This window comes from Vicugna pacos, chromosome 32, assembly GCF_048564905.1.
Source record: "Vicugna pacos chromosome 32, VicPac4, whole genome shotgun sequence".
Lineage (NCBI taxonomy): Eukaryota > Metazoa > Chordata > Mammalia > Artiodactyla > Camelidae > Vicugna > Vicugna pacos.
This window is the reverse complement of record NC_133018.1, coordinates 16,000,546-16,023,792: the sequence shown is the minus strand read 5'-3', so window position 1 is coordinate 16,023,792 and position 23,247 is coordinate 16,000,546. Positions and strand designations below refer to the sequence as shown.

General features: G+C 44.2%; 1 protein-coding gene and 1 non-coding gene across 2 annotated transcripts; one reads left to right on the top strand and one right to left on the bottom strand.

The window, feature by feature from the left end:
• Positions 1-1,164: 1,164 nt before the first annotated feature.
• Positions 1,165-3,410, bottom strand: COX6A1 (cytochrome c oxidase subunit 6A1). Its single transcript, XM_006204808.4, has 3 exons — positions 3,267-3,410; positions 2,974-3,116; positions 1,165-1,431 (listed from the first exon to the last, which is right to left on the bottom strand). The coding sequence occupies exons 1-3, from the start codon at positions 3,364-3,366 to the stop codon at positions 1,348-1,350; spliced, it is 327 nt and encodes a 108-aa protein (XP_006204870.1). The 5' UTR covers positions 3,367-3,410; the 3' UTR covers positions 1,165-1,347.
• TRNAS-AGA (transfer RNA serine (anticodon AGA)) lies at positions 2,221-2,299 on the top strand. The gene has a single exon. It is a non-coding gene; the product is annotated as a tRNA-Ser (tRNA).
• Positions 3,411-23,247: the final 19,837 nt, after the last annotated feature.

Below are 23,247 nucleotides of genomic sequence, written 5' to 3'. Positions count from 1 at the left end.
TATCACCCTGTAATCCCACATATCCCATGTAGACACCGGGGAGAGTTTTACATGTTTTTATGATTTAAAAATGAAGGTTTACCTAAGCTAGGTAGTATGGTACAGCAGTTGGAAACCTCATTGATTTCTAAAATTTCCACAATAAGCTACACAAATACCTTCTTTAAAAGTTTATATAATGGCACACACACACAAAAGTCAGAATCAGGTGAGCACCTACATACTTTTAGAATCTCATGTAGTCTCCACAACTGCAAATCGTGAATGATTTGGTTCTGTTTTTTATGTGCCTACATAGTGTGAAACTTGACTTACAGAAGGCCTAGATTCTATTATCTCCTCTTCACTTTATCAATTAAGAATTTCATATTTAACATGACCAGCCCTTAATGTCATTATAATACATTTTACATTGATTATTTTGACAGGTTAAGGTCCATTATACTAAAGATATTTGGAATGCAGCTGAGGGAGAAACCTGGAGTTAAGTATATCTGTCCTGAAATAAGACTGGCCACAAGCCAGTCAAAACCTTATAGCCTCTCGAATCTTACCACAAAAATGTCTGGTTGAGCCTTGAGAATAAAACAAATATTACTGTAATTGCTAATGAAGGAATAATTTTTTCTGATTGTTCTTATCCAACAATCAGCTACTTCAAAGGTTTTAAACTGTGAAGAGGAAAATCTTAATTGCTCTTTAACAGTGAGTTTGTAACTATTATTTCTCCTAAATCTTATGGCTACAGGAAGGTTTTAATTCCAGAAACCAATAAAGCTTGTACTACATGCAGAAATGTGTCATACTGCCTTTATTTCTCCAAAACTTTCTTCCAGCCTTTAGGCTGCTGATTAATGACCCAAGATGAGAACTTGACACCTTTGGAAAAAATTATCTGACTATAGGGAGTATTCTGCAGCAAAGGCTGGTGTCTTTGCCATCCAGAGTCTGCCAGGACTCTGCCAATTTTGACCATAAATTAGATCTACTTATAGTCTCTGCTTTACTAACTTCAGGCACAAGAAATCAAGGACAGGCCTGGTACACTGTTAATCAGAGGTCTGAACTGTACCTGAAGCAGCAGCCACAGATCTTCACTGCAGAAACAGAAATAACATTCATGCTAATTTCTGAGGGAAAAACACCAAGGAATGCCACTCCAGCTCATGACTAAGTTATTTATTTAAGCCATCTCCTGCTATAAGCAAAGGGACGGAAGATCAGTATAATGGTCATCACTGGATACAAGGTGAGCTTAAGGTCCCATACACTTTTCTGGTCCATGTGTGCAGAGTAATGGTCCAAACCAGTGCTGTGGTCCCCACTGGGTAGTGGTCCAGGTTCTCTTCATTCATCTTCATAGCCAGTTGGAAGCGGATTCACATGAGGGTTATGGAATAGGGTATGGTTACCATCTCCCCAGGGAAAGGGCTGTGGAGTAAACATGCCAATTAGGCAATTCCAGAAAATAGTTCCGCAATAGCACTGCCACAAGCTGCTTAAAATAGGGTAATACATTAAAAAAACAAAGTGGAAATTGGTCCTTTAACTGCTGACATATTTCAGTCCTCCCATAACTTAAGGGAGCTCTTATAAACTACAGGAGAGCCTGTACATTAGACCGTAGGAAAAGCAAGCTCAAGTTCATTACTCAGAAGCCTCTCCCTGGTAACTGTATATCAGTGATGTGTTTCTGAAAGTGTAATCCTTCAATCACCTGTCCCCCATCAGAATGGTAGAGGTGAGTACAGGGGAGGAGATGCTTACTTAAATGCAGGCTTCTGGACCTGAAACAACTCTCTGGATTGGAAACTGCAACTTACTCTCATTTATTTTGCATGCTACTATTGAAAAGCATTACTCTAGGGCAGTGGTTTCCAACCCAGGATGATTTTGCCCCTCTAGGGACACAGGCCAACATCTGGAGCCATCTTGGGGAGAGAGGCAGTACTACTGACACCTAGTGGATAGGATGCTGCTAAATATCCCATAATTTACAGGACAGCCCCTCACCCAAACAAGAATTACCCAACTCTAAATGTCAACAATACTTAGGTTAAGAAACCTTGCTGTGTGCCTTCTAATTCTATTGTACCGGGGTGGGGGTGGGGGTTGGGCTCAAAGATTCTGTCTGAATCTAAGAATTGAGGTTAAGTTTCCATGAGGCCAGTCCTACCTGGGCTGAGTGAGGTAATATTAAAGAATCAGTTTCTAGGGGGAGGTGGGTATAGCTCAGTGGTAGAGCACATTGCTTAGAATGCACGAGGTCCTGGCCTGGGTTCAATCCCCAGTACCTCCAGTACCTCCGTTTAAAAAAACAAACAAAACAGTGGGGGAGGGTGTAGCTCAAGTGGTAGACCACTTGCCTAGCAAGCATGGGGTCCTGGGTTCAATCTCCAGTACCTCCTCTTAAACAAACAAATCTAATTATCTCCCTCTCACCCCTCCAAAAAAATTATTTAACAAAAATCAATTATTAAAGTGCTCTTTCTAAAAATAGTTACAGCAAAAAACCAAATGATTATATTTGCATCAATAGCGAAAGAATGAAATAGCTGGGACGGTAACTAGCATAGAGGTGAGGAATAGATGCTGTCAGTCTCTTCATTAGCTGCTAATAGATACCAGGTGCCCAGATCTTAGAAAGGTGAACCACCTTCCGATTCTGAAAGTCTAAGAGTTCCCCAAACCTCCAAGTTTTGTACAACCGACAACTGTACAGTATCAGAGGGCAAAAGGTGGAATGACTCAGGGAAAGGAAAGCTAAAGGACACTTATCGTATGACAATGAAGAAAACTTCAGACATGACACCAGAGTCTCAAGTTTCCCTCCCGTAAAACCGGAGAAACTAAAAAATGTTTGGGAGGATTAAAGGAGAAACAACACACCCGGCTCCGACGCTTTTAGAGAATGAAGAACTAGGGCATTTTGAATGAAAGGTGAACAGACACTATAAGAGACTGCAGGGGTACCTTGGACCTGACGCGGAGATGGGGGTAAGCGATGAACTCGGGCCTCTCCTCCTCTCCGTGGTGCGTCTTCAGGAAGACGTTCAGCATGCTCACTCCGACCCCGGGGAGCGCCACGAAGTAGGTGAGGGTCTTCCACATGCGAGCTGAGGAGGGGGCACAAACCCTCAGGCCCAGCGAGCGGGGACCCGCCCGGGTCTCACCTCCCTCCCCTAAGGCTTCAAGCCAAGGTCACGGTCCTGCCTACCCTCGCTCGAGTGGGACTGAGACCCGCCCCGCGACCCCAGGCCCAGTACCTGAGCCCTCCTCGCCGTGGGCGCCACTCGACATAGGCCGCCGCAGTAGCAGCCGGGAACGACCTAGCAGGCCAGAAACCCGGGACGCAACCGCCGCCATCTTCGACCTGGATCTCCGCAACACCGGAAGCGGAAACGGAAGGATTGCTGTAGGGGCGGGACCACAATCTCAAAAGGAAGTTCCTATTGGGCAGTGCCTTTTAATCCAAGGAGCCTGCGCACTGTCCTCCTGGCCGAATTCGAGAGCTCCGAACCGTGGAGCTGGAGGGAGCGTGCACGCTGCATTTCCCCGTGCCCTCCCTTCTCCTTAAGCTCAGCACCCTGGTGAGGTTAAGCGGAGAAGAAAGGTTTGCGGAGGACACCCTGGCATCTGGGATCACTCCCTTCGTTGAAGTCCATGCACAGCAACAGGAGGTTCTGAGCACAAAACACCAATACCGTTCTAAAATGCCATCTCCCCTCCTCCCCATCCTCTGACTCCGCTATTTTTTTCATGGCACCTGGACATAATAACTGTCATCATCATTATTATTTTGTCGGCATCAGAGAGTTTATATTCCATCAGAGGAGACAAAGAGTTTGCCATTGCAGCATTCCCAGACTCTGGAATCGTACCTGGCGAGTAGCAAGTGCTCAACACAAATTTGTTGAATGAATGAATGGGTGAGTTAATGAATGAATAGCGACGGGTAACAAAAATTGGCATCTGTTATTTTTTATCTCTGCAATTCTTGCCCACCATCCATTTCTTTTTTCTTCCTTCTACTCATCTAAAAAGTTTTTTTAAGTTAAAAAATAGATACATAAGATAAAATGTAAGTAAACTTTTTGATCATAGGCTCCTTGAAGAATGTAATGAAAGATATGAATCCTTTCCCCGCAAAAACTGCGCCTGCTCCTAAGTACACATGGTTTAGCAGACAATGTTGGGGGGAAAGGTACCATAAATTATATCCGAAGATCCTCTAAGAATCCTTGTGCCCCAGATTAAGAACCCCTACATAGTTCTTACTTTTTAGTAGAGGAATAAACAGAGATTCAGGCGTGGGAAGACTGGGTTCACATTTTGTTTCTGTCCCTTACAGCCGGTGTGACCTTCAGCAAGTTAGATAAAATGAATGCTTTAAAGTCCTGCAGTTTCACAAAGACAAAAATTTAGGTCATATTACCGGAGTTTCACAATCTGATCCGGCATTGGATCTTTCTTTCCTTGAGTGGCCTGGATTTTTACATGTTATGGTGTAATCAGGATCATCAAATCCTTAGGCATTCTCAAACACAGCCGAAGAGGGTATGAGGCCCCAGAGGGTAGCTGTGGAAAGGGTCCTAGCTCGGGATCAGGAAATCCTGGCTTCAAATTTGGTCTGCCCCTAGCTGTTCCTCTTCTCTAAAATGGAAATGTAATATGCATTTATTCACCCCTTTATCCAACAAATAATTTATTAAGAAGCAGCTTCACCTGGGGAAGTTACTCAACCTCTATCTATAATAATGATAGTTCATTTAAAAAATATTAACTAAGGTGGCTACTGTGTGCCAGGTGGATGTAGTAGTATACAAGAGGTAGAAGATCTCTCTCATGTAATTTTCATTCTAGTGGTAGAGACAGGATTAAGTGAAAAATGCCCAATGCCTGGACTATACTAAAAATTCAACAAATATTTATTTTATCATAGGACGCTCATACATCTTGCAGGGTGGTACTGCTAAGTAAAGATCCTGCCTATCATGTGCGTGGCACACGGTACATACTCAGGCTAGATGCCTATGATGTTTTTGCCTGGTGTGCTCATCACTGGCAAAGCCTTGGGTGACTGAATTTAGACAGCCCAGGAAACCAAAATCATCAATACAAAGAATGGCTTATATTTACTGAGCACTTATTTCATGCCCACATCAGTCTAAGCTCTTTACATAAGTTGTCTTCCCACCTCAGTAAATGGCCACTCTATTCCTCAAGCTAAACATTTTGGAATCATCTTTGATCTCTCTCTCACACACACATATATTTTATATCCAATCCATCAGCATATCCTGCCAGCTCTTCCTTCAGACATATCCAGAATCTGACCACCTCTTACTACCTACTACCAATTTAATCAAAGGTGTTCTTGTCTCTCACCTGGATAATCCCAACAGCCTGCCAACTGCTCTCCCTGCTACCTGGCCCTTCTACAGTCTAGTCTTATGTGGCAGCCAGAGGGATCCTTTAAAACCTATCACATCATCTTCCTTCTCTGCTCAAAATCCTCCAATGGCTTCCATCTCACTTGGAGTAAAGGCTAAAGTCTTTATAGAAGGCTGCCAGGTCCTACACACCTTGCCCCTGCCACCTCTCTGACGTCATCTAGTCTACCTGCCCCCTTGACCACTTCATTCCAGCTACATTGGCCTTCTTACCTATCCTTGAACATATCAGGCATGCCCCTGCCTCAGGACTTTTGCACATGCTCATTTCTCTGCCTGGAAGAGTTTCCCCAACATGGTGCCATGAATTGCTTCTTTATTTCACTCAGGAGTCTACTCAGAAGTCATCTTATCAGAAAGGCTTTCCCAGACCACCCTGAAGTGAAATAACTCCTCCCAGCCCGTGACACCCTTTCCACCTTTCTGTGCCTTATCTGTCTCGGTGGTACTTCCCACCATCTGCTGACTTAAATATTTACTGGTTTATTGTCTGCCTTTCTTCACCACGCACTATGGGGGCAGGGCCTATGTTTTGTTAGTTGGTGTGACCATGTGGCAAATGATAGGACATAACTGAAGAAACATTAATTCCAACCATGATCCTGTGAGCTACTTAGTATTCGCCACATTTTTCAGATAAGAAAACTGAGAGTCTAAGATGTACAGGAAATTGCCCAAGGTCACAAAGTTTTAGGCCAGGAGTGGACCCAGGCAGAATGGGACTCAGGTCAGTTCTTTTAACCTCAAAGCTGTACAGACTTTGCTTTAGATAGAATGACACCAGTTCTGAGAGATCACGCTGATCATGCTCTGAATAGGGATGAGCATGAAAAAGAAGAGCTATATAATTTCTGACTTTGGTGGTTTTGGAAAGAAAAATATTTCATGTCCTGGGGTCCTTGAGAATGGATGGAACCTTCAAATGTGTTTTCAAGGTGCTGAACTGGCAGTTCCCAGCTTGTGCTGCCTTTCCCAGTGACTCCCCCCCCAACCCACCCCACCCCCCCACCCCACCCCACCCCCCCCACCCACCCCCCCGCTCCCAGGGCATCTGGTCTTTCTGTGCAGGGAGTCTCCCCAAGGCCATGGCCAGCCAGGCCTAGATTTGACGTCATCTTGTCTGGCAGCTGGGGATGTTTACACTCATGCTGAAGCCACTAAGGTCTCCGATGCTCTATTTCCTTGAAACAGTGAGCTAGAGGGCGGGCACCTCAGAACTGGTGGCAGCTGCTGCTGGGGGATTGGAGTGAGACTAGGGGAGGCTGCCTAGCCAAGGACAGGGCTTGCTTAGGGGGAAGCTTATCTGGGGCATTCTGCCTGCTACTTCTACTGTGGCTTCTCCCGGCTAAGAGCTCTTCCAGTTCCTGGACCAGTAAATATCTATCTTCCAAGAGACTAATCCTGCCTAAATTAAGTGCTCAGTTATTGTTCACTATTATTTTTGCCATGGTCAGGGGAGGGGTACAGGTTCTGTGGAAACAGAGCAGAGAGGCATTTGGCCTGGACTATTGAGGAGGCACTGAAGCATTTTCCCAAGCACATGGCAGGCAAGGGAGGTCAGGGTGTGCTATGACCACCACTTTCATCATCTGAATAACTTGTCCGAGCTGCTCAGCATCGTTAATTTATTTAATTAGGGCCTCAACTGTGTCCTTGGACTGGGGTAACAGCAGGGGCCCTCATAGAACACCCAATCTGGAGGGAGAAACTGACAAGTAAGCAGTTACTACAGCCAGTGTGATGGGTTCTACAATGGGAGGCAATACAGCAGAACCTTGGCATCAAGTTCAAGTCACAAGTTGGCTCCTTAGCTGCATAATTATGGGCAAATCAATTTGCTTCTTAAGGTCTCACCTGTGAATTGGAGTTATTACAAGGATTTAACAGGATAATAGTTATTAGCTAACATTTATTAAGCACTTGCCATGTACTGGGTCCCTCACATGCATTAATGTAGTCACTGCAGAGCTCCTGTGAGATAGCTAGTCTTCTTATCCCCATTTTACAGATAAGGAAACTGAGGCACAAAGGGAGGGATTTGCCTAAGTTTCACAGCCTTTTAAATAATTGAGCCAGGATTCAAATCCAAGAAGTCTAGCTCAAAAGTTGCACATTTAATCACTCTCTGATACCACTTTAGTAAGGTCAAGTGACCATAGCACAGTGCCTGGCACAAAGTGAGTGCTCAACAATTGTTAACTATTCTTATTGCCATGATTAGGGGAGGGGAGACAAGGTTATAGAAGCAGAGCAGAAGGGCATTTGGCCTGGAGGGGCAGTCAGGGAAGGCTTCCTGTAGGAGATGACATCTAAGTCATCCTCCCCACCACCAAAAAAATATAAGTAAGTCTGGGGCAAGTTTGGGTTGGGAGGGAGATGGGAAGAGTTTTCCAGGTAGACATCACCACAGAGAAAATATAGGGATACCCAGGGGAAGGGAAATAGCTCAGTGATAGAGCACTTGCTTGGCATGCACAATGAGGTCTTGGGTTCAATGTCCAGTACCTCCACTAAAAGAAAAAGAGAAGGAAAATACATAGGTATTGTATCCAGAATTCCAAACAATGCGCTAAGGTTAGAGGTGTGAGGGGAGGTAAGAAGCAAGAATATCCGGTGTCTTGCAGGCCATGCTGAATTAGGATTTTATCTGAAGTGTAGTGAGAAGATTTGCTTTTAAGCAAGGAGAGAGATGATCAAATTTGCACCTGAGACTTTGCACAGGCTGGCTCCTCCTGGCTGGAAACGCCCTTCCCACCCTGTTGCCTGTCTCTGTCTGCACTCACCCCGCTCAGTCCTCATCTCCTACAGGCAGCCTTCCCTGGTTACACCGCGTCCCTGGCCTCTGGTCCCCCAGTGATGTTTAAGCTCACTGCAACGCGTATGAGGACTATTCCATCTCCTCATTTCCACACTGAACCCAGGCGATCTCTCCTCCCCCAACCCTTTCCCAAGATTCCTCTAAATTCCCATACAGCCTGGCACAGAGCTGTCATAACAAAATGGTTGAGAGCTCAGTTTCTCAGACAAATCTGGATTAAAACTGTGGCTCTGCTAGTTTTGCTGGACAAATCACTTCAACTTTCTGTGCCTCAGTTTCTTCATCTGCAGAAGGGGGTATATCATAGTACATATTTGCCTGTAAGATTGTTGGGAGGACTGATTGTGATGTGTGTAAAAGCACTTGGCATCTTGCTCAACAAATAGCAGCAATTTTTAGTATAGTATTATTTTTTCTTTTTTAAGGGGGAGGTAATTGGGTTATTTATTTATTTATTTATTTATTTATTTATTTATTTATTTATTTTAATCGCAGTACTGGGGACTGAACCCAGGACCTCGTGCATGCTAAGCACACGCTCTGCCACTGAGCTATACCCTCCTTCCTCTGTATTATATTATTATTAATCATCTATTGTTACACTGAGTTAAAAACAGAACCAGTTTATGGTCTGTGAAATATATCCCAGTAAAGCTTTTAAATACCACAAAGCAAGCTACGAAATATTATGAAATGTATGTTTCCATATTGGTAAAATGCAAAGAGAAATACTGTAAGGGCTATACTTACATGTTAAAAGGAATATGTCTGGGTTTTAATTTTCTTTTAAAAATTTCTACAGTGAAATGTTTACTTCTGTTATAAAAACAAAGTCTTTCACTAAAAAGCAGACTTTGAAGTCTCTACCAGCACTTCTGTTGTTGGTATTCCTCCCATTAGACTATAAGCCCCTTAAGGGCAGGGACCCTTTCTGCCTGGTGCAGAAAAGGCGCTGAGTAAGCATTGATAGAAAGGTGACTATATGGATGGGGGCGTCTCTGGTACCCGCACCTGCAGTACCGCTCTCTCCCTGTGGGTGGCAGGCTCCGCATGTGCGGGCGCCGCCCACGAGTCTGGACAGAGTTAAGTCTTGCCTGCGACCTTCAACGTGGCTGTCTGATCTCAGAATCCTTGAAGGAGGGAGGGAGGTGGAAACTGCGAGCGGGTTAGAGGGAGCCTGGGCTCAGGGACTCCTTCTTAAGACCTTGCCTCTAAGACTTCCCCAGATTGGAACAAGAAAACTTCACTTCCTAGAGAATATCCCTTCACCCCACCTCACCCCACAATGAGAGGCAGAGAAGAGCCTGAAAGGCTCCCTGGGCCTAGGAAACAGAGAGAAAGAGAGGTCATTCCGAAAATCGTCATCTTCATAACTCATAACTCACACCGTGCTGCACTTGGCTGGTGACTAATTGCCCCCACCCAGTAGCTCTTTGATCTTGGTAGGGAGGTGAGCTAGCATCCCATTTTGCTAAGGAGGGTCATTGTGGCTTAGAGAGGTAGTGATCACTTAGACAGCCTTCAGCTGTGTCGGATTTCAAATCCCTTCCCTTGACTCCGCCTCCCCAATCTCCCCCTCAAACACCCCCCACCCCCCACCCCCAGCCTGTCAAGCTGAGACTTTCTGTGTGCCCACCTATGTTAGCATTATTAATTACTAATACTAATAGCCTCTATTTACCCTATCCTTCCTGTGTTGCTGGCACTCAATATATATTATCTCATTTAATCCTTCCAACAACCTTTTGAAGTAAGAACTGTTATCCCCATTTTACATTTTACAGAGACTCAGAGAAGCAAATGTTGACACAGCTAGAGAGAGTGCCAAGATTCAGAAGCATGGCTGTCTGACCCTAACATCTTTGCTTTTTACCAGTATATGTTTTTCCTTCATAATTATTTTAAATATAGAAGTATTGGATACATACATCTATATGGTTCAAATTACCAATAAATTAAATAAATAATAAAGAATGACAAGGCTCCCCCATCTCTGTCCTCCAAACACCCAGTTTCACTCCAAGGTTACCATACTAGAGATTTACCATGATCCTTGTAGAGACACTGGGTACATAGACAAGCACCCATTTTACTGCCTCTCACACATTCATCACTGACTTTCTAAAATATAAGAAGGACCAAGTCCTCTTCTTCTTCTAGAACAGGGTGTAATTTCTCTCCACTGACTCCATAGATTGGCATGTAGGGCCTCCCAGGGGCACCTCCACCCACTTCATGCGTCAGCCACATAGGTCTTCTCTAAGCTCCACATCACGTTGTCTTCCTGAGCCTCTTTGCCTCCAGCTTCCCTCCTATGACTCCATCTATTGCGATCTCTTTCCCTTTTGAGTCTCCCCAGCCACAATCTTTCCCCACTCCCTCACTGCCCCCAGAGGCCCTGCCAGCCTCTCTCTTTTAGCACATTTCATGGTACTGCATGTGATGAATGGTAGTCTCCAAGCCTGCATCTCCCACTATATTATTAATTTTATGTGTCTCTTGTCATTGGGTAGGTGGCCTTATAATGGCACCATCATCCACCCAGTCCTCATGCTGACAAACTAGGAGTCGATCATTCTCATTGTCTCTGCTTTCATTCTCCCACCAAGTGGATTTTACTTTGGAAATGTCTGTCTAATCTCCATCCCTGTTTTGTCATGGCCACTCTTCTCTCTCCTGGGTTATTGCAGTAGCCTGAGAGCTGGTCTGTCTCTGTATAGCTTCACCACCTCCAATCTGTTCATGGAGGAGCTAAAGTGCAAATCTGCCTAGACCACCTCTCCTCTCTGCAACCCTTCAATGGCCTGAGACCCAGGCGTGGTTTAAATAGATCTCCAAGGATAAAACCCAAATGCCTTATTCTGACCTCTAAAGCCCTGAAGGATATAATCACTGCCTATCACCACCATTTTCACTAAGGACACCTCAGTCATCTTCTGAGCTAACCTTTCTGTTTCTGAAATATGCCAAGTCCCTTCCAACCTCAGGGCCTTTGCTCATGCTGTTCTCTCTGGCAGGAATGCTCTTCCCACTCCTCATCTCACTAACTTCTAAGTAGCTGGGGAGTTCCATGAGAGCAGGGACCTTGCCAACCTTGCTTACTCCTGTATCCCAACACCAAACCCAGTGCCTGACACATCAATATTTTTTTAAATGAAGTGATTCTGCTTTTTAAAAATTTGACACAATTTTTGGACTTTACTGTGCCATACAACATCATGTCTTCCGTTTTTAGTTAACAACTTTTTGTTCCCCATGAACTATATCCTGAGCTGCACTCAGACAATTACCTTAATATCTGCATTTCCCATGACAGGCCACACAGTAATAAATATTAATTGTTCTTTAAAAAATTTTTCTTTTACACTGAAGCATTTTATTATTATTTTCCTGTTGTTGTTCTTCTGGTGACAAAAGAAAATATGTCAGTTGTAAAAACTTCAGACAGAAATATTAGAAGGTAAAAGTCCTCCCTGGGCCCACCGTTCAGAGCCATTGCTGATTTAAATGGCTCCTGTAACCCATTTTCATTTGTAGACTTTGCAGGGGAGGAAGAGAGGGCTCACTGCCTACCTGTGAGCCAACGTTGGGGGATCTGTTTCTCCCTTAATTTCTAGCCTGCACCCCACCCCGTAGTTAATGCACATAGTTTTGATCCCAACATTATACATTTTCTGTGTTGAAATCAGCCAACTTTGGCGCCAATGACCCCAAGGGAAAGGAGGTCTGTTTAAACTATGCCTGGGTTAGAGACCCTTTCTCAAGCTTAAATCAGACTCTAGGTCTCCATTCAAGTTTGTAAATGCTGGAAAGAAAAGTAGAATTCCTAGTGAACTGAACTCAGGTTCAAATCTTGCCTCCAGCACTTCTGTGCCCTTGGGCTAGTCTTGCTTTCTCTGGGCCTCCTTTCTTCAACTGGAAGACGGCAGCCACAGAGATAGGCTCACACCAAGCTGTACTGCCTTTCTTGTTCCTTGAACAAGCCAACCTTATTCCCGCCTCAGGGCCTTGGTAACGCTGTGCCCCGCTGCCTGGAATCCTCCTCCCCCAACCTGTCCTGTGGTTTGTCTCCCCTTCAATATCAGCCTTCTTGAGGAAGCCTTCCCTGGTCACTGTCTCTGAAGGAGACCCTCTTTTTTAAATAGCAAGTATCATATTTTTTATAGCACAAGTCGTAATCTGTGCATTTGTTTCTTTTTCGTTACCCAACATTTTCTGAGGTCCTACTGTGTGCCAGGCACTCTTCTAAACATTTCATAGGAAAATTCATTTCATTTTCAAAATAACACTTTGGAGATAATAGGTACTTTTAGTAACCTCCTTGGCCACGGGAGGAAATTGAGGCATCAGGAGGTCCAGTAACGTAGTCCAAGGACAGACGATTAGAAAACAGTTGGGAGGGGATTTGAATCCAGACTGGCCAGGGCCAGAGTCCTACTAACCACCTAATATGAGTCATCAGTGGTGGCCAGGAGGGTTATTCCAAGAGGAAAGAGACTGTGCTTTTCCTCTGTAATAGGGTGGATCTAAACAGGTGTTCTCCGGGTCCCATTACAAAGGCCTTCTACGCCATTTACTACCAGCACTAAGGGCTCTAGATGGAAGGACTTAGTACAGATAAACAAAGACTTAGCATTGACAATGGAGGTGAAAACAGCATTCAGATTAGAAGATGATTCGGCTTCCGCCCACTGTTAGTTGGCTGATAAGAGGCCTCTAATGTCCTGGGAGACCACACCTCCAGCCAGCCCTGAATCTCCTCCACACCCGTTCTCTTCACTCAAGATGTGATGAAGCCGATGCTTAAATGCTTATACCTGGGTGTTGGAAAACAGTCAAGATTCCTCAGGCTAAGTCAACGCCTCTTCTGCGGTCCCAGAGCCCCCGGGCGCATCACTCTGCCTAGTGGCTCCCCCTCTCCCACCCCTCTTCCCTCACTCCGCCCCCCTCCACTGTGAATCCCCCACAGACCGAGACTGGCTTCTTGCTTGCTGTGTCTCTTTCCTCTTCCTTTTGGTCTGTTCACTCCTATTCCCCCTTCAGGTCTCATCTTAAAGGTCACCTCCTCCAAGAAGCCTTCTCTGGTAACCTCCATAATCGGTAGAGGAAATTTTTCTCTGTGTAATAGTTGCTGGCTGCTTGCTCACCTTCCATCCAGACGTTCTATGCCTCAGTGTCTATAGTCACCGGGGAAGCTTGTCAGATGAATATTCCCAGGTTTCAAGCTCAGAGAGTCTGATTCCGGGGACTGGAGCAGGGCCTGACAATCTGTACTGCAACAGTTCACACCCCAAAGCTGGTGCTGGGAGTGTCAGAGGAAAGATGCCATAAATGGGGCTGCTTGAGGGCAGGGACCCTGATCATCGTGAGCCCCCATTAGGCAGTTGGTGTCTGGCCTGTACATGACAACTGAACAAATGCTTGAAGGAAAGACTGGTTGCCAGCAGTGTATGTTCTTCAAATACAGCAAATTGAATTTGGCCTTGAAAGAGCCACATGGGGCTCACATGTTTATACTTTCCTGGAATGGAGGTGGGAGAGTGCTGAGGCTCTGGTGTCTGCCCTTCTGAATTGGAATCCAGAGCCCCTGCTTCCTGACTCTGCTAACTGAGCAAGTTATTGAGTCCCACTAAGCTTCAGTTTCTTCATGGGCAGAACAGAGATGATGATAATAATGGCAGTATCATTATTATTCACGGGCTGGGAAGCATTTAAATGAAGTAAAGCTCTAAGCACAGTGCCTGGCCCTGAGTCAGTGTCCAAAAACTTCTGAATTCTTTTATAATTATTGTTATTGTTATCACGACAGGCATTAACATCAGAGTTGGATGGGACCTCAGATCCTCAAGTTCAGGGGCTTCCTATTCAGGGTTCCTTGTGTCACCCTCTCCTAAGGAATCTATAGTGGGCGTTCAGGAAGGTGTTCTGTGAACATCCGTAAATGGAGTCAAAAACTGTCTATGTATGTCTGCCCATTTTCCCAAGGAGAAGAGCCTCAGCCACTTAATGACGGGAGTCTGAGTCCAGAGAGAGCAGGGGACTTGCTCCAAGTTTTGCACATCATTCATTCATTCATTCCACATTTCTTCAACTAAGCACTGAATATTTCCTGAGGGCCTACTGTGTGCCAAGATCCAGAGATGAACCAGGGTCACATCCTAGTCTACTCCTTACCCCCTACTGCCCGCCCCAAGGCATCTCCTCCTCAGTTGCTAAAGATTTAGTGCTTTTATTCCTTTACCCCTTGGTTAACACAATGCCCTGGACTATAGGTGCTTCACCAAGTAAGTCTAAGGTCTTGCCCCAGTTGAATGCCTTGCTGATAGTTTTACTTGAAGCCTTTCTCTCCCTTCCCTGAGCCTTAGTTTCCCAACCTGTAAAAAGGGGATAATAACGCCTGCTGCCCAGAGTTGTGAGAATTAAATGAAATACACTTGAAAGTGCTTTATAAACTGCAAAGTGCTGTGCCAGTATCAGATGTCATTGGCTGCAGAGGGATGAAGTAAAGATCAACAAATAATCAAGAACTGCACAGTCCCCTCCTTCTTGTCTCTAATGTAAAAAATAATGCTGGTGGGGAAGGTATAGCTCAGTGGTAAAGTGTGTGCTCAGCACGCATGAGGTCCTGGGTTCAATCCCCAGTACCTCCATTAAAAAAATAAATAAATGGATAAACCTAATTACCTCCCCCTCCAAAAAAAGAAAAAGTTTAAGTTAAAAAAAATATGGAGTAGGAGCTCTGTAATCCAGTCTGATCAGATGAGTAGCTGGTAAGCTTATTGAAAAAGTCCATTGAAGCTGGACATGATAAAAAAAGAAGACTTACAACCCTTAAATATTCTAGTTTAACTTAAAAACCTATTGCTGTATATTCATTCACCAATCTTTTGACGTAGGGCCAAAGCCTTTTCTTTGAGCCTGATCTGAGTCAGCTGGTTGGCGTTTCCCCACTTCCTTCTTGCAGAAACCGCTCCCCTGAGTTCTAGTTTGGGCTTCTTAAAAGTTGATGTAGATCTCAAGGTCCTAGTTGTCTAGATTTTTAGAATTCCACCTCCATCCCCACCCAATAGTGTTTTTGTCCAGACCACACCTAACCCAACCAGCTCCCCCCCCCCCCGTCATCACACACACAGCCCCAGTGGTTTATGACAAAAGTTTATTTTGTGCTCATACCATATGGCCATTGTGGTTCAAGCTGTGGCTTCACTCATCTTTCTTTTTTAATCTTTATTTTCTAGAGCAGTTTTAGATTCATAGCAATATTAGCAAGAGGTACAGAGATTTCTCACATGCTCCCCCCACCCCCACACATATGCACAGCCTCCCCCGTTCTTAAAATCCCCCACCAGAGCGGGACGTTTGTTTCAATGAATGGACCCACATTAACACATCATTATCACCCGAAGTCCAAGTTTACATTAGGGTTCACTCTGATATAATGGTTGTACATTCTATGGATTTGGACATATTTATAATGACGCATAACAACGAACTGTTTTAAAGAATCTCTCCAAAGCATTCAACTGTGCATGTAGAAACATCAGTTGTCTTTTCCTACTCATATGTCATCTGTTTGTCATATGCAGTTATATGGTTTAATAACACGAGTAAGTGATTGGAGAACCCATCCAGCTGACGCTTGGTAAGCACACAGTCACACAGTTGTCAAGTCAGCAGGAGTTAGTGGCTGGTCCTACTAGAGCTGAGTCCTCCAGCTGCTGTGGGCACTGCCTTGTTCTGCAGTTTACAGTAGACAAGGTGAGTGTTGGCTAACCCAGGAGCCAGCTCCAGTGAATTCTTAATCCAGTGAGTTGGTTAATCCAGAAACCTTTACTATACAACCATGTGTAACAAAAACCCATCTCTCTGAGTAATTGGTGAGACCGGAGCTAATTCTGTCCTTTCTGCTCATTTATATTTTCTAGTTATTTTTTGCCCCTTTAAAATGGATGATTTTCTTTAGGAGTTAATGAAGAATATAGGGTCATATGTGCCAAGTGCTGAATGAACTATGCTAGACTTAAAACTCTTTGAATTGAGTCTATTGTATTAGACTGGACATGACATAAAATGCCTAATTGGGATAATGACAGTGGAGAAATCTTGGTATGAGGTAGTGGTTCTCAAAATATGCTCCTGGGACCAGCAGCTACAGCATCACCCTGGAACTTGTAAGAAATGCAAATTCTCAGGCTCCCTGCCCCCAGACCTGCTACAGCAGAAATTTCGGGGTAGGGCCCAGCAATCTGTGTTCGAACAAACTTTCCAGGGGATTGTGGTGCTCCCTGGAGCTAACAGATGTTTCACATCCCAGGTTTACCACTCAGAAGCTGTGTGATCTCAAACAAGTCACTGCACCTCTCTAAACCTGGAAAATATGGATAATAACAAACCCACCTTAGAAGGTCATTGTGAAATGCGATAATACATGTAAAGTGCATAGGACAGTGCGTGACACACAGCAGACATCCAATAAACCTTAGGAATAGTTAATGTTATTATTAGGAACTCACAAGTGACTGCTCTGATTATGGTGAAATACGTTTGGGAGAAAAGAGGAAAGATGTTAGGGGGTTTAACATCTTTCTGAGTGGTACAAAATAGGCATTTTGACCTCATTATGTCCTTGGCATAAACATGTTGAGTAACAATAATGTAGTCATAATAATATATAACTATATATAGTATAAAAATGAATAAACGTGTTAAAGTAGGTAGAATTATATGCTCTTCACAAACTTCACAAACGTGAAGACTGAGGCCTGGTGAGACTGAATGACAGCTAAGAAGTAGACGAGCTGGCACCTGACCACATCCGTGTACCCCACATGCCCTACCCCAACCCCAGCCCCAAGCAGATGCAGGCAGATTGCAGGCTCCCGGTGCCAGGGGAGCCTGGCTCCAAACCATCTGCCTTCCGGAGTCTGACTGTTCTTCTCCTGGGGCCCCCCTGCCTGGTGCAGGAGGAGGCTTGGATTTCCTGCAGAGGTCACAGCAGGATTGTCTCCTTGGTGCTCTAGAAGTCAAGCCTTTCAACTCAGTCCTGCTGCCCAGGGATTTCCTGGTTCTGTGCACTGGACCGTTTCTGCTGCTTTAGGCCCTAGCCTGGCTCCAGCCAACACCAGCATAATTCAATTTTGGACCTCAGACCAGAACTAATAAGTGCATTAATTCATTAACTCATCAGACATTCCACCTGCTACATGCCATGTACTGGGATCACAAAACAGACATGGGCCCTACTGCAGAAAATTCACATTAAGGACACACAGAACCAATGAATACCATACAGTGTGATCAGTGCAGGGAATACAACCTGGCCTTAGAGACCAGAGGAGGCACCAGATCCAGTCTGAGAGTGGAAGGGGATCCAGGAAGGCTTCCCGGAGGAGGTACCCTCTAAGCTGATTGGCTGGGATTCACCTTACTGTTTCATCAATTTCTCACTTTATAGATGGAGAAATGGGTCCAGACAGAATTATTTAGCTCATTCATTCATCTAAGCAAGCAAACATTTCCCCAGTATCAGGCCCTGAGCCTGAAGCTACAGAGGTGAATAAGGAAACAGCCCTGCTAGAGGGAAAAGTACGAAGAGGCCCAAGCACCAGGGGACCTCACCCACTCACAACCCATGGGCGCCTTTGTTTGTTTGGTTTCTGTATGTATTTTCTTTCCTTTTCCCTTTTTGAAGTCAGGATTATTACAGAAGGCTTTACACAGGGTAAAATTCTCCCTTTTTAGTGTATAGTCCTATGAGTTTGGACAAATCTATACAGTCCTGTAACCACTATCACAATGGAGACCTTGAACACTTTGCATTTCTTGCTCAACCCACTTCCTGAGCCCAGGCTTTCCCCCTAATTCACTGTGGGACCTAGGGCAGGTCTTCCCCTCCTTGAACCTCAGTACCTTTGCCTATAAAATAGGGACCCTCATGTCTATCTCATCAGAGTAAAGTGAAAATGCCAGGCACACAGTAAGCGCTCAATAAAAAATGCCAACTCTTATTGGGTGTTCCTCTTTCATTCTTTTTTCCTGGGTCTCTCTCTCTCTCTCTCTCTCTCTCTCTCTCTCTCTCTCTCTCATACACACACACGCACGCACGCACACACACACACACACACACACACACACATACACGCACGCACACAAAGACATTTTTGAAGCCTCTTGTTTCTCAGAGAGGTTTTATTTATAGGCCGCGCCTCATTGTGAATGTGAAAAGGAGAAAGCCCAGGCCCTCCGCAGACCTTTCATGTGTAAATCAGCCCGGGCCCGGAGCACCGAGGTCACCAGGAGGAGGATTTCACTCTTAATTACTCCTAGAGAAAGCGGGCGGGAGGGAGGCCGGGCGCAGGCTCCACCCACGTGGGAGGGAGGCCTCGCCGGGAGCCCCGCGCGGGCCGGGGCCGGGCCCCTGGCTGCCCCGGCTGGGGAGCTGGCCCGCCCGGGCCCGGGGCCGGCGGGGCTGGGCCGGGGGCCGCCTGGGCCTTGATTTCTGCTGAACCTGGGCCAAGGCAGAGGAGCAGGTGCCTCTGGGGAGGGTTTCTTTGAGGGCAAGATGTTTGGACCTGGAAAGAGGGCACACAGTTTGGTAGAGTGGGTGGCAGGGAGGCATCGTCTCCGAGAGGGCAGCGGAGGTCTTAACGAAAAAAAAATTTTTTTTGAGTCTTTCATTCATTCTTTCTTTTCCGGTGTAAAAATAACATGCTCTAGAAAGAAGTATGGAAGTATTCTCACCAGGCCCTGAACACTGTTAACCTCAGGGAATGATTTCGGAGGTGAGGACGTGGACATTATTAACATTTTTTTCTAACACGTTTCTTTATTTTTGGCTTATTACAATGACTATGTATTGCGTTTTGTAATTAAAAAAAGAGAGATACTGTTCATAATATCTGTGATACTGTTTTCTGATTAGAAAAATTTCTATTCAGTGTGAAACACTGAGAAAACTTAAAAACTACCCATGACCCCATCCAAAGAAAGTCACTTTTAACGTTTAGGTATATAGCCTTTGACGATTCATTTCTGCACCAAGTTTTTCCATTTGATTTTTGTTGATTTTGCAACTTATACTGCACAAACCGTTTTGGCACAACTTAACATACTGAGGTCTTCTTCCATTTGTCTTTTCTCTTCATGTGTTTTATATATGTGTATTATATATTGAAAATTATATAAATATATGTTTATGTATAATTTATATAAAATATATTTTATGTTTAAATATATATTTAAATACATTATATTGTATAAATATATAATATATTTAGATATTAATATATAAGATATATTTAAATGTTATAAATATATTTATATTTGGATGGCAATATCTTGAAATTTAAAGTACACAAATCCCTGGGCCCTGGCAATTTCACATCTAAAGTTCTATTCTACATATATACTCATAGGAGTCAGAAAAAGTTACATAGCACGAACAGATATGCTTAATGCAGCAGTGTTTATAGAAGCGAAAGTTAGCAATACCCTTGAAGTTCATCGCCAGCCGTGATCGTCATCAGTAAGGAATTAATTAAGTAAATTATCATGTCACATTACAGTGGAATGTTTTGTGGACATTATACCAGAATATCACACATACCCAAAGGTACCCGGAAATCTTGACTACATTGAATAACAAAGAAGTTTCAGAATCACTTGAATTTTCTAAATCTCTCTCTCTCTCTAAATATATTTTTAAACGGATAATCATATCTAAGTGTATATGCACAGAAAATTTCTGGAAAAACACATATGAAACTGATAAGTTACTTTCGGAGAAAAGGACTAAGGGATAAAGAGGGGTCCAAGAGCTTTTACTTTCACCTTATACCTTTATGTGCTGACTGAATTTTTCTTTTAATGTGAGCATATGTTATAATTTAAAACAAGCTAGTTAATAAAAATATCGTTTAGCTATGCATAATTCTAATGTATGTTCATTAAAGAAAATACAATATTCACTAAATAAACACAAAGTTCATTAAATAAATACACTGTCGGTTAAAGAAAATATAATCCTCTATACCATCCAAAGACGACCACTGTTAACATTTTGGTTTATTTCCTCCTAGATTTATTTCTAAATTTTTTTTAACTTTACAAAATATACTAATGGAAAAATACACACAAAGAATATATTTGTAGAAAAGTTGGGAAATAAATAGTAGTCAAACCCTACTATTCAGAAATAACCACTGTTTACATTTTAGTGTATAAACTTTGAATGCTTCTCTGCCACATTTTCTTTGGGGAGTTGATTTTCGGTTTTTTTACACCATTCCTTCCATCTGTGTAAATTTGTGTTTTCCTTTTATTCATTAGCTTATTTTTATATGCTTTTCTATGTTATTATAAATGACTTGTGTATATAATTTTAATAGTTACAAAATATCCTTCACTCAGACATTCGCCTCTTAATGGCCACTAAGTTGTTTCCAAGTTTTTGTGATTATAAACAACTCAGATGAACACTTTATACTTATATTTTTTTCTTCTATGTCAAGTAATGTCCTTGTATCTCAGCAGTGGAGTTACTGAGCTAAAGGCAATACCATTTTTCGGGCCCTTCAAAAGCATTATCAAATCATTTCTCAGGTGTTACCCTTTCTTACATTCCCCACTCACAGTCTATGAAATGTCCTGTGCATTTCACTGTGTATGGCTGGGCACCGGCATTCTAGAGGGGAGGGGTGTTCAGCTTGGCCAGATTGGGTGGCAACACCTAGAATTTAAATATGTATATGTGCCTGTCTGCTGCCTGCCATCCCCTTTCTTTCTCTTCTCTAACATTGCAGCTGCCGCTGCTGCCACCAATTACTAAGCATTTACTTTGTGCTTCACACTTTACATGCATTATCTCATTTACTTCTCACAAGACCCTATGAGGTGGGTAGTCTTACCATCCCCATTTTACAGAAAAGGAAACTGAGGCTTAGAGAGGGAAGTGTCATTCCCAAGATCACGTAGCTGGTGAATGGTGCGGCTGAGGTTTGAACCAGGTAATCTGATACCCTTTGCATGAATTTGTAGGCTGACCAAGCTCTCATTTTACAGATTAATAAAACAAAAACAAAAACAAAAAATCCTGAGGGAGAAAAAGGATGTGAACTGCCCAAAGTCAGAGAAAGAGCCTAGCCCAGATTGCTGGTCTCTTTCCCACTCTGCTCCATTGTCTGCTCACAGGGCGCTAATCCAGGGAGTTAGGTCTGTAGGAGTTCCAAAATTCTTTGCCTTAGAAAATCTTCCTGTGGGGCTTTTGGGTTCCAGCGAGACTCAGATTCTCTCAGAACCACAGCCCCAGCTGTGCGTCTCCCCTCCAGGGCTGGGTGCTGCCTGCCAGTCATAAAAAAAAAAAAAAAAAAAAAAAAAGGAAATAGCAGTGAAGCACCCACATGCCCAGACAGGGAGGAAGTCGGGCAACCCCAGTGCATGTTCAGCCATGGCCATTCCATGGTTGGGAGTATGAAGTGTTAAGATGAACAGAAAAGAGATGATCGAAGAGAAGGAAAATGCTTTCAAAAGGAGTGCACTCTGGGGGAAGGCTACAGAAACAGGCGGTGGAGGCGGAGATGGTGCCTGGAAGAAGTCAGTTAGGAATTGGCTGGTCCCCACAGGTGGAAGAGAACTAAGTGTCTGAGTTCCCACTTCAAAAGATTGCGGGGTGTCTGGCCTAGACGTTCCAGTCACAGCATTTTACAAATGAGGCTTCTGCAGCACAGAGAGGTAGGCTCTCCCCAGCCACAGAGACAGCAAGCCTGGGGTTCTGCCATTGCCTCTGAGGTCTCCTTCTGTTACATTGTCCCATCAGCTCTTGGCTGAAGGTCAGAGCTGCAGGAGCTGAAGATCTAGATCTTTTTTCCTAGCTCAAGCCTGGGCTATACTCACTCCCGGCTCATGTGGACCCAGCTGCTGTAATGGGGAAGCAACTAGTAGAATGGGAAATTCCAAGGCCAGGACACTGGATATCCATCCATCCATCCATTCATCCATGCATGTACTCATCCGTCCGTCTATTTAACTCTCCACCCATCCATTCATGCATTCATTTATCCACTGATTTGTCCATTCATTTACCAGTCCTCCTCTCCATCCATCCATCCATGGATACCCATCATCCATGCTAACACTAACCACTAGTTATAGAGATCTGTTGGTTAAGACTCAGTTCTGGAAGCAGACTCACCAGGTAGAATCCTGGCCCCACTACACACAAACTGTGTGGCCTTAGGCAAATTGCCTCGCCTTTCCAGTGTCTTAGTTTCTTCATTGAGAAAGTACAGATAACAGTATTATATTCACTTCCTAGTGTTGTTGTCATTGTTAAATGAGTTAATCCACTTAAGGTACTTAGAACTGGTTCATAGCTATTGGGCAAATGCTCCTCACTGTTAGCACCACGTATATTACTCAAGGATGTGCTGTATAAGGTCCTGAGGTTTGAATAAGGTGCGGTGGAATACAGAGGCAAAAGTGAATACCTTGCTTGGAGACCTAAGTCAGGGAAAGTTGAGGTTCTTGTTCCTTGATAACTGTTTTCAGGGTCTTTGTTTGGAGTATAGAGATGAGAAGAGGGGAGAATGGCCCCCGGGCTGTGGTCTGGGGGGGCTGTGTAATGGATGCCTTGGTACACTGTGCTAATCTCCCTTTAGGACTGAGGCATGCACTTCCCTGGTGTTGGTGGCTGACACCTGTTGGCTGAGTCCACTCTGTGGCTTCCTCACAGTTGAAGGGAGCCACAGCACCAAGGTCATGCCCCTTTCTCAGGGCACCTCAGGTCCTGGAACTGATCAGCGTAGGGATAAATGCTCAGCCCCCTTATCTGGACTCAGAACAACTCTGCTGGATCGCCTTAGCCTTGGAACTCCCCATGAGGTTGGCTGAGACCTCCACTGAGAGTGCAGTACAGCCCTGCTCTTCCCTCTACCCATTCCTGCTTCCTTCCTTTCCTTTCCACAGGTGTTGGCCCCAAGA